At 46.0% G+C, this 11721-nt stretch overlaps 1 protein-coding gene across 2 annotated transcripts in view; it reads right to left on the reverse strand.

The window, feature by feature from the left end:
• Window positions 1–5678: 5678 nt before the first annotated feature.
• Window positions 5679–11721, reverse strand: part of CYFIP2 (cytoplasmic FMR1 interacting protein 2) — a 158342-nt gene continuing 152299 nt past the window's right edge. The window contains exon 31 of one of the 2 annotated variants that reach the window (XM_086931227.1): window positions 5679–6467. In XM_086931227.1, the coding sequence (XP_086787353.1) occupies window positions 6300–6467 (168 nt within the window). In that variant the 3' untranslated portion in view covers window positions 5679–6299. The remainder of the gene's footprint in view (window positions 6468–11721) is intronic. The other variant, XM_086931226.1, reaches the window with a different exon arrangement.

Below are 11721 nucleotides of genomic sequence, written 5' to 3' on the forward strand. Positions count from 1 at the left end.
ATGTTTAGTGTTATTTGCTTTAGGAGGAGTTATGGAGTCCTGTGGCAAATTCTTCAGTGCCAAAGGTGGTTTAGGCTTGGTAAGCTTTTTAGGCATGTCTGTATCAGGCCTTGGAGTCTTCGGTACCGATGTTGGAGATTTCGGCGTGTAGACAGGTTTTGTTGGGCCTGCGGCGCCGTACTCTGGCTTTCCATCTTTATTTTTGGAACCAGAAGGTTTCGTACTCGAAGCTTCGGCGCCGATGTATCTTTTGGTGTGGGTGCTGAAGGGTCTTTTTCTTTGGGCACTGAACGGCGTTTTGGCTTCGGTGTCGAAGAGTCCTTCGGTGTCGAAGGATGTTTCGGTGCCAATGGAGGAGGTGGAATTGCACATGTTGTTTTTACGGTGTCGAGGCACCGGAAGGCGTAGTCTTTTTCCTCGGAGCCGAGCCGGAAGGCGGGGCGTCTGAGGGTAGATTTTGGTCTTGACTGGGCCCCATGGGTGGAGTGCCGACCGCTGCCTTTGTCTTGGGTAGTGTATGTTGTGCGGGAGTAGGGGTACTCGCGAGCTGTTGAGATGGAATCGAGTCGTCCGAGTCCTCTGCCCCCCGATATGATCTGGAGATCAGGCGAGTCTTCCTCGGCGACAAATGGAGCCTCGTCCTCGAAGATATCTTCGAGTGGATCTTCGTCCCCGGAGACGTCCTCTCCGACGATCTCCTCCTCAAAGATGGCCTCCGGTGCTGGCACTGATCTCATTTCGTGTCGACAGGCCCTCTGATCCCGAATGGTCTTCTTCGATCGGAAGAAGGCACTGGCTGTTCAGGTCGACTCATCGTGTTCCGGCGATAGTCAGAGGTTGCACACCTCAAGATGGTCGCTATGAGGGAATTTTGCTCGACATACCGGGAATCTTTTGAATGGAGTTCTGTCCATGAGGCGTAGGCCGTACGGCGCCGATAGGCCCAACGGCACGCGTCGACGCACCAGAATGTAGCTGGGGATGTCAAAAAAGTCTATTCAATGTCGAAAAAGTTTATATAAAGTTTCACGCTTCGAAGTTGCTGAAAAAGTCTTTTCCAGCCGGAGCGGAAAACTTTCATCCGAACCCAGTTGCGGAAAAAAACAATCTGAGGATGGAGTCGATGACCATGCGCAGGAGTCACCTATCTCGTGGCTACAAAGACTTCTTCCAAGAAGACAACAACCTGCAATCATCCGAGCCCAACACCAGGTGGTGATCTATTGCTAAGTGTACGATCTGCAGCTCATATGCCTCGAACAAATACTTTTCTCCCTGACACCCGTTTTTCACCATTCCTTGACTGTATGGTATAAAATGTGGTTCTGAATGGTGTTTATACACTTGCACCACAAGCAAACCTGTTACTGACTTTAAAACTCAAACATGGTCTTTGATTGCCTATGTTGGTAGACTGTGCACCCAGATATAGCTACACTTACAGAGCACTTGTCTACTTATGCGTGGATTTTATGTCAGATGCTCGGGCAGTGGCTGGCTACTTAGGTCTTCTGGTGGTCCCCACCTGGCCTTTTGCCTCTAGTTGTGTTACAAGATGTCATTTACACACAAGGTGCTGTCTTTCAACCCAGAAGCCAGTGCACAATCCTTATGGAGAATGCAGTTGCAATGGAGCAAGAGCAATCTATTATGCCTGCTGCGCAGCCTTCTTCTGCTAAGTGTTTCAAATTCAATTACTGGGACTTTAGCGATGAGTCTCAATCGACAGTCCCTTGTGTCATAGCTCACACCACTTTGCTGAAGATAACATTGGCAGGGCTGATCCAGACACATGGACTGGCAACCAGGAGGTTATTTTATGCCTTTGCTGCTTGACATTACATTCCAGGGAGTGTCCTTATGTAATGTATGTTACTATCTGGGCAGACAGTGTGGTCACCTGTATATTTTAGACACAGTTAACCACATGGCTGCTGGCCATTTCCCCCCCCCCCCTGTGCTGGAAAATGCCATTTTAGTGGCACCATGACGAGCTGAGCTCGTCATCAGCATCGAAAGGGTTAAAGGGCTGACCGAAAATACTGATCTATAGAGTGTGTGGAATATCACACCTACCTACAAACTGGCCTGCCCCACACCAGAGCTTCTGCACAGAATCTGGGGCCCTGCTTACCATCACCCCACCCACTACCACACCCATTGAACACACTTTACACAGAGCGAAGTTTCCTTTTTTATACAATAACAATAAAACAAACATATCCTTGTGGTTCAAGCACATATTTTTTGGGGTAAAGGGGGAATCCTGAGGTCCCGCAGGGCCCCTCCATAACACTGAAAAACAGAAATAGGATCCTGAACAAACACAGTTTGCCAGGAAGCAGATTTCAAATAAATACTCATGTAACATACAAACTGAAATAACGGCCAGTGTCTGAACAGTACACTGGTTCTGGAATGGTTCTGGAATGGTGGGCTGGGACCGAACAGTGGCCATGTTCCAAACTGTGGGGTGGAATGGAACTGTGGACTGAAATAGGGGAGCTAGAATCGAATGGAGAATGGATCCAAACAGTAGTGCCGGACTGAAGCAGTGAGTTGGATCTGAATGTGGGCTGTAACCAAACGGTGGTTTGGATCCAAATGGTACGCTGGATAAGAACATTGGTTTGAATTCGAAACAGTATACAGAAGGTGGCCTGAAACAAAAATGTGGGGTTTTGTAATAACAGAATGGCACATCAAATGACATGATGGTTTGGGAATAGTGGATTGATCAAAATAGATATTGAACCTGAACAGTGAGCAGGTAACGAATCGTTTCGTGGTTTTGGAATAGAAGAATGAGTGTGATCAGAGTGTCGGGTCTGAACTCAGTGGTGGGTTGGACTGGATGATGAAGTAGGCTTATACAGTGTGCTTGTCAGAGCAGTGTGAGGTGCTCTAATGTTGTGATTGGTCTGCATGGTGCTGTAGATGTAGACTAGTACAGTGGGTCCAAAGCACACTGATTATTTGGAAATAATACACTGAGTTCTACGGTGTGCTGGGTTTGGAACACTGCATTGAATTTGAATGGTGAGTTGCATCTGAATGATAGCTCGATGATTTGTGATCAGTTAAGAAGTTGAAATCATTCCCATCTTCACGATATTTCTCTCAAATACTTACCCATTTCTCTAATACAGCTGCAGGTGGTTCTCCCAGTGCCACTGCTGCAGTGTGTGCTAAACCCACGTTACGAAGGCCACAGATAGGTCACCAGGAGTAACTGGTAACTGTTAGCAACTGGCTCTTGCTCGCACCCAGACACAAGGAATGCGAGGACGTTTGCACTGCCAAAATAGAGGCGCAACTTAACTAAGCAGTCACGTAACACAGCACAACAACCAAAGTTGCTGCACTGTGTTGCGAGATAGGGAGAGTGTAGGACAGCACCATATCTATTATGATATAGCATTATTGCACTCTCCTCTAGCACTGATGCACTTTAGGCTTCCTTGCCTGCAATATCCATATGACCCCTGACTTAACTTTCCTTCGAGACCACCAGCAAACCCCTGGTATGTCCCTGAACCCACACGGACCTTACTTCACTCCTCATGCTTGGCATTGCCTTATCTCAATCCTGTCCATGTACTTTCCCTTGAAGTCAGGGGCATAGCCATTGATGGTGCTGCCGGTACAGTTGCACCGCTGCCCAAAGGCCTGAGGAGCCCATAGAACTCTGATTAGTGCTATATTTTTCTACTTAACCAGAGATCAGATGGCTCATTTTCCTCTTGGCACCCTTGTAACGCCACTGCATAAATTAAATGTATATCTGTACATATTCTCATTTCCTCTGCCTCTGTTTGCTACCCTCTCCCTACAACCCATCTCTGTTGCTAGAAAACCTTCATCGCTTCCCCTGTTCCTACACCACTTTGTTCTTTTTAGTCCTTGTACTCTTCACCACTATTGAATGCACTTTCTCCTCTGGTCCTCCACTCCTGCACTCTTTTCGACTCTGCCCCTGCACGTCTCTTGATACACTTATCTCTGTCTACTCACTCCTCTGTCTCTGCACACTCAGGGAGTCCTTGGCCCATGTGTCCTTCGGTACCTGCTCCCTTTTAGTCAGATTTTAGAATATGCTTTAAGAGTTCCTGCTTCCAGACATTCTCACTCCACTCCCTTTCTGAAGTACAGCTGCTATAGCTGCTCTCGGTCTCCAACATCCAAGGACAGGCTGGCTGTACAGGGCTTCAGGCATTTTCCCGGAAGGCTGAAAGGGTGGGGGTCCGCTTTGGTACTGGGGGCCGGATAGTAGTAGTAGTACAGCAGTTTTAAAAGCACTGCAGAGTTCCATGAATATCCAACAGTTTTCAGGCAACAATAAAAGTGCCAAGACAACTCTGGTGGTTAATGTACCTGCTGGAGAGAGATTGGAGCTTTGACTAGCAGCGGTTTTGACTCTTCTAAGTTAGCGCAGAAGGTTAAAATGCATGCTGCAAAGAGCATCCACTATGCAGATCACAGTGTTTTATGTGCATAACTCATTGGGTTACTGCTTTTGTCACAGAGATCCTTTTGTTACTGTGCAGTTCATAAGTAAGAATCATGAAGCTTGATTAGAAAGTTAGGCTTTTTCCCAGTCTTTCATTATCCTAATTTTGCTAAAAAGGATTTGTTTGGGTAGATAAAATTATTTTTAATAAAGTCAATCCTAACCACTGTGCTACGTTCTGAATCCTTAGTTTGTGCTTCCCCAGACCAAGCACTCTTAAAAAATGCATACCAGTATGGAATACATGATTCCTACACCTTGTAGTCCCTTTGTTTTATGTAACATTTTCTATACGCTGATTCACACACATATGATTCATTGTTTTTTTTTTGTGTGTGATGTAAAATTCTCAGACACCCTACACTGGTATGAGAGGCGCTATAAAACAAATCAAATACATGTGAGAGAGGGGCTATGAAGAGACGAGAGGCGCAGTTGGAGGGTGACAATGAGGGAATCATTTAAGAGCCCAAAAAATGATTGCCGTATCCTGGTGCACTGTAAGGTCATGCTTTAAAAAATGTGTTGGGGGGAAGCCCCCTCCTTAAGCACCTTTGTAGTGGTCAGGCTTGCTCGCTATGCACCACATGGGGGCTGATAGGATACAATTTAGAAGGACTGCCTTAGGTTTCCAGTCCATCCTTTCCTTCCTCCTCGAAAGCGTCATCCCAACATGCTCCCCTCGCCACTTGATACAACTTCCCTTGGTACCGCATTCTCTCTTGCATGTCCACGTCCCTCCATTCTTCTGCATTAACCGCAACAAAACCACATTATGTACAGCGTTTTGTAACAAGGTTTGTACTAGGTAAGTCTCACACACATTTATGTATGAAAATACACAATCATACAGAGGTATATATCTTCTCCCATGCCCTTTGAATACAAACACTCACACCCAGCCTGCAAGTCCATATCCTCAAACTCCTCCTATGCCCCCACACCATGTTTGACTACACCCCTCACCTCACTCCCCTCCTTTGGTCTTCTGCCACATCCCTTCTGCTCATTCTCTTCTAGGCCCAGCACCCCATCACACTTGCCCCACTTGAAGCCTTCTACTTTTCCAGTCATCTGACCGGCCCTGTAGTTCCGTTCCTTTGTGTTTTTTATCTGTCCAAACATGATGATAATACTTACTTTTGAGAACAAACACAAGTTCCCCAAGAGTGATTAATCATTAATTTTCCTCAGCAGCCACGGTGTACATGGTGCAGAGTGTATAACATTTGGGATTGTGGATAAGCCTGATCTGCAGAAGGAGCCCTGAGGCTTGATAGACCCAGCAGCCGGCTGCTCTACGCCTCGCATGTTCCAACTCACAGGATGGCGCAGTTTCAGGAGGCTCTTTCAGAGCTTTGAGCTGTTCATCCAAATGACATTGCACTCATGGAGCTAGTGAAAGTTGTAAGGAGCTTTCATAGGTTGGTGCGCCTCTTGGGTGGTGTAACTGAGCTTTCAACTAAGCAAAGGGGGAGGACAAAGTCTATATTGGGAGTTAGAACTGGTGTTTGGTGTGATCATTTTGTAAGGGATGTCAGAACTGGTACTTGGTGCAAGCAGGTTGCAGAATACACCTGAATTTGCAGGACACTCCTTCCAGGGGGCACCATATTTTCTAAGGGGTTGTGAATAACATAAATGGGGTAGAGTTTTACGTGTGTGCTCAGGTCTGGTCAATAAAACATATCTGCATTTTTGATCATGTGCATTTGATGCTGATGGACTCAAAGTCTGGCTCCTGTCGGTAAGTTCCCATGTGATACCAGCGCCAGGTGGAAGCGCCCCCTCAGCAGGTCGTAGCCAATGATTGGTGGATGGGAGGCTGGAAGCAGCGTACATGTTCCACAGTTGAGCTGTCCGTCTCCACAGACTTCATATATTTGTTCAGAATGGCAAAGATCTCGTTATTGAGGATCTGGTACTTGCGGATGCGGTCGGCCATCTTCTTAAGTGGCTAGAGGAGGAAAAAAATGAAAATGTGAGTGCACATCCTCTGCTCATAGGCCAAAGTGACATAACTCGGGCCTCCCTCCTCCAGCTTCCCAAACCACAGTCACAAAACTCACTAAAACCTATCATACATTGAAATTAATTTCTATTATTTGAACTTTTGTAAGGTACTTATTCTGGCAAAGGGTCTGGTCGACCGCTTCCTGCATGCACTTGACTCACAGTTTGTGCCTATTTATCTTCCATAACAGACCTTCACACTAGGGATATCTGACATGGAGGGTCAATGCTGCACAGTGAACCCTCACTGAACGCACTTGCGATGGAGGGACCCGCCAATGAGCATTCCTGCTACTCAGGTTCAGTGCCGCAGAAAGGTCCCTGCCACTAGCGATCTATGCAGCTCGGTGTCCCTTCTGCTGAGGGTCCTTGATGCGGAAGGCCCATGCGTCCTAACGTCTGTGCCATTTGGGGTTCTATGCTGCTCAGGTCATAGGGTCTGGAGGGTTACAGCCATGAAGTATCTCTGTTGCTGAGAATTCCTACCACTGAGGGCCCCTGCTGTTTGTTTACCCTGCTGGGCTACTATGTTGATGAGGATTGCTGACACTGAGGGTCTGTAAGATTTTTCAAGCCCCCGCTCCAGTATTGTGCAGACCCTCTTGGCTCCGTTTCACTTTGAATCAAGAGCATCTCTATTGGAGCCTAATTTGTATTTATTTGAAATGTTTTGCCACTGTTCAGAGGTGTTGTACATAGTAGTGTGTGTTATACAGAAGGAGGAGTTTAGGTGGGAAATGATTGGCACTAGCATATAAAAGGGAGCAGACTGTCTAGTAGGACGTAGATTCAGGCAATAAAATTACAAGTGGTTGCCAACAATATCTACATTTGTTATATATTTACATTTTGGATGCAGTGTGTGAAAGATGGCGATTGATTGATTTACCTCCCTTATTTAGTGAACACTATATTTAGGATGTCTCTTGGTGTCTAAGGAAAATGGTACTTACTCTGTAACCATTGCTTCATAGTGCTGTAGATTCACGTTCTCTGCATACTCCTTCCATCTGGTGTTCGGCCCGGACTTTGCAACTTGTTTTTCTTCAATGAAGTTCGAGTCAGAACACCCGTTGTGACTCCATTCTCTGTCTACAATGCAACAGCAGACCTGTCCTTCCTCAGATTGTTTCCAGCTGAACAGGTGAGTAGTGTACATGGAGTGCAAGGTCGAAGACATACTGTGTTATGCATAATATGAAGAATTGTGTATATGCATTGGAAAAAAGATAACATCTGTGATCATGTGTCGTTCCGAGGAGGGGGATGGGCTCATGTGAATCTACAGCACTACACACTACAAACAAAAGGTTACAGAGTAAGTAGCATTTTCTGTATGCTGCATGTGTGGCTGTATATACACATGCTTTGCTTTGACTATAAACAAGTTCCTCTCCAAAGCGGTGGCTAGTAAGTAAAAGATGCAGATGTTTGAAAGATTGTTCTTATGACTGCTTGGCCAACTAAAGATTGCTGATGTTGGGCACATTAACACGGTAAATGTTGTACAGACCATGTTACGGTTTGACCTATAGCAATAAAAGGGATGTTTCTCAAAGAAATCTAACATGGCCCCCTTTTTTGTGAGTAAAATTATCTCTAGGGGGAACTGAAAGTAAATATAGTCTTAATATAGCAAGTCTGGATGCACTCAACTATCCATTAGTCAATGCCAGCTTTAACAAGCATTGGCAAAGCCAATAGGTCTCGCCTATTTAAAAACTTTTGGCTTTGGCAATATGTTTGAGCCATGTTGTACACCAGTGTGGTTGCTGTTCAGCACGGCTAAAGGTTAATGGGGTAAAGGAGAGTAGCATGGAGAGCAGTGTCATAAAGGGGAGTGGAGTGGAGAAGTTATGGAGTGAGGTAGAGTGGTGTTGAGTGAAGTGAAGTGGAGTGCCATGGAATATCGTGGGTGTACGGTTGAGTGGATAAGAGAGGAGTGGAGTGGTGTAGAGCAGAGTAGACTGGCATAGAGCGGAGGGACATAAAGTGGAGTAGTGTAGGAATGTGGAATGGCATAGAGTGGAGTAGAGTGTTGTAGAGTTAATGGCATAGAGTGGAGACACAGAGAGTGTCATAGAGTGGAGTAGAGTGTCATAAACAAAGTGGAATAAAGTGAGTGACATTGAGCGAGTTTCGTAGAACATTGTTTAGTAGAGTAGTGTAGTGTTGTAGAGTAGCGTGGAGTGGAGTAGGGTGCTGCAGAGTGGAGTGGCATACAATGGAGTACAACGTCAACATTTTGGAGTAGTTTAATGGAGTAGAGCATCATAAAGTGAAGCAATGCAGAGTGTAGTGTAGTAGAGTAACCTAGAATGAAGTGGTGTACAATGCATTGGCTTAGAGTGCAGTGATGTACAGTAGGGTGGCGTAGAGTGCAGAGGCGTATAGTAGAGTTGTGCAGAGTAGTTTGCAGTGGGATAGAGTGCAGTGGCGTGGAGTAGATTCTTTTAGAGCAAAGTGAGGTGGCATAGAGTTGAGTGGTTCAGGGTAGAGTGGAATGATGCAGGGTAGAGTGCAGAGGAGTAGAGTAGCCCTGTGTAGAGTACAGTGGTATGGAGTTCAGTGGTGCAAAATAAATTAGAGTGGTGTGGAGTGGAGTGAAGCAGTGCAGAGGCGTAGAGTGCATTAGAGTAGCATAGAGCTGAGCGGTGCAGAATAGAGTGCAGTGACAGAATGCAGCGATGTAGAATGCTGTGGCATAGAGTAGAGTGGTGCAGAGTAGCAGTGGCATAGAGCAGCGTGGTGCAGAGTAGAATAGAGCAGCGTAGATTGCAGTGCTGTAGAGCACAATAGCGTAGAGAGGCATAGCGTACAGTGTCTTAGAGGGCAGTGGTGCAAAGTAGAGTGGCGTTCAGTTCTGAGGCAGAGTCTGCAGCCTTGCAGTGTAGAGTGTCGTAGAGTGCAGTGGCATAGAGGGAAATGTCGCAGAGTAGAGCGGTGCAGATCAAAGTGGTGCAGAAAGCACTGGCATAGAGCGCAGTGATGCAGAGTGGAATACAGTGGATTTGTGTGCAGTGGCATAGAGTGTTGCAGAGTAGAGTAGAGTGCAGTAGGGAAGAGTAGTTGGCATAGGGTGCAGTGGCGTAGAGTGCATTGGATTTTATTAAAGTGGTGTTTAGTGAATTAATGTGGAGTGCAGCGGTTTAGAGCAGAATGGTGTAGAGGGCAGTGGTGTAGATTAGAGTGGTGCAAGGTAGATTGTCGTAGAGTGCAGTGGTGTGTAGTAGAGTGGCGTAGAGTGCAAGGGCATAGAGTGGTGCAGAGTAGAGTGGCATCGAGGGCAATGGGTAGAGTACAGTCGGGAGAGTAGAAGATAGTGGCGTAGAATGCAGTGACGTAGAGTACAATTCTATAGAGTGCAGTAGCATAAAGTGTTGCAGAGTTGAGTATAGTGGCGTAGAGTGCAGAGTAGATTGGCCAGGAAGGCTGTGGTGTAGAGTGCATTGGTCTTGAGCAAAGTGGTATAGAGTACACTGGTGAAGAGTGCAATGGCGTGGAATGGCTCTAAGTGTAGTGGCATAGAGCAGAGCAGAGTGGAGTGGCATAGGCAGCGGTAGCATGGAGTATAGTGGTGCAGAGTTGAATAGAGTGGTATAGAGTGCAGTGATGTAGAGTACAATCACACAGAGTGCAGTAGCATAAAGTGTTGCAGAGTAGGGAATAGTGGTGCAGAGTGCAGTGATGCAGAGAAGATTGGTGTAGAGTGCATTGGTTTTGAGTAAAGTGGTGCTTAGTGCATTGGCATAGAGTGCAGTCATGCAGAGTAGAGTACGGTGGCACAGCGTGGAGTGCTGCAAAGTAGATCAGACTGGAGTGGTGCTGAGTATAATTGCACAGAGTTGAGTGGCACTGAGTGCAGTTGCATAGAGTAGATTGTTTCAGAGTAGAGTGGAGTGGTGCATAGTAGAGTACAGTGTCATAGAGAGGAGTGGCGAATAGTGCAGAGTATATTAGACAACATCGGACCCAAATACCTCAACGAGAGAGTCTCCTTCCACGTACCCAAGAGGAACCTCCGCTCCGCCTACCTCGCCCTAGCAGAGGTCCCCCACATCTGCAGAACTAGAATAGGCGGGAGAGCCTTCTCCTACATCTCAGCCAAGACCTGGAACGAGGTCCCTGTGAACATCAGACGCCCCCCAACCCTGCACACGTTCAGGAGGGACCTAAAGACCTGCTTCTTCGACTAATTCGGAGCCGCCCCCCCTTCCCACCACCTTGAAACCCTGACAGGTGAGTAGCGTGCTTTACAAATCACCTGCTTGATTGATTGATACTGCCATTACAGACAACACATCTTCAAAATGAAATGACCATTACATTTGTACAGACATAGTTTTGCTGATAAAAGAATACAAGTCAAAAAAGTAGAAAATATGTGTACATGATTTGTTTTGATTGTATTAAAATATCTGTTTCCACCACACTGCAGAATTATCAAAAAAGGGCTTCATTAGTTCTTTTTAAATTATGATATATCTGTGCACAGTTCCCGCAGTAGTCTGCATGTTTGTCATGTAAGCCTGCTTGCTTTGGAGTCAGAGAAAGAAAAGTAAACACCAAGCTCCCTGGAAGACAGAGCCTGACATTTGACCTCCGTCTTTGAAAGCGCAGCAAATATGAGAAGATAAGAACAAGATTTAAAGGCCTATTTACAGAAGTTCTGTACTGGTGGAAGAGTACAGTAAATATGGTTTGGGCAAGGGTAGGGACAAACTCAAGCTGGACAGCCCAATAAATAGAGCCAGCAAATAGAAAGCAAGCAAATGTGAGTTACAAACCACACAGCCAGGGAAGCTTTCCGAATGTCCTCAAGATGTTGTCAGCAAACGTTGAATTCGACCTAAAAACGGCAGAACCTCTGTGTGGGTTAGCAAATGCTACTGAACGTCGAGTAGAGTTCCCAAAGGCTTAGTCCTGTTAAAGTGATACATGAGCACCCTTTTGACATTGAGTATATTAAGGGCCCTTTCTGCCACCGACCATGGTTGAGGAAAGAACACACTGAATCCAATGGTCTGGTTGATATGAAAAAAGCTAACATTTTAGTTGGAAATTTGGGCTTGACACGTAAAACAACCCTGTCTCTATGATTGTGACTAAAGGGTTCCTGTACTATGAAAGCGTAAAGCTCACTATCTAGAGAGGTGACTGCAATTAAAAAGGCAACCTTTCAAAAGAGAAACTGTAGT

Source organism: Lissotriton vulgaris, chromosome 7 (genome assembly GCF_964263255.1).
Source record: "Lissotriton vulgaris chromosome 7, aLisVul1.2, whole genome shotgun sequence".
NCBI lineage: Eukaryota > Metazoa > Chordata > Amphibia > Caudata > Salamandridae > Lissotriton > Lissotriton vulgaris.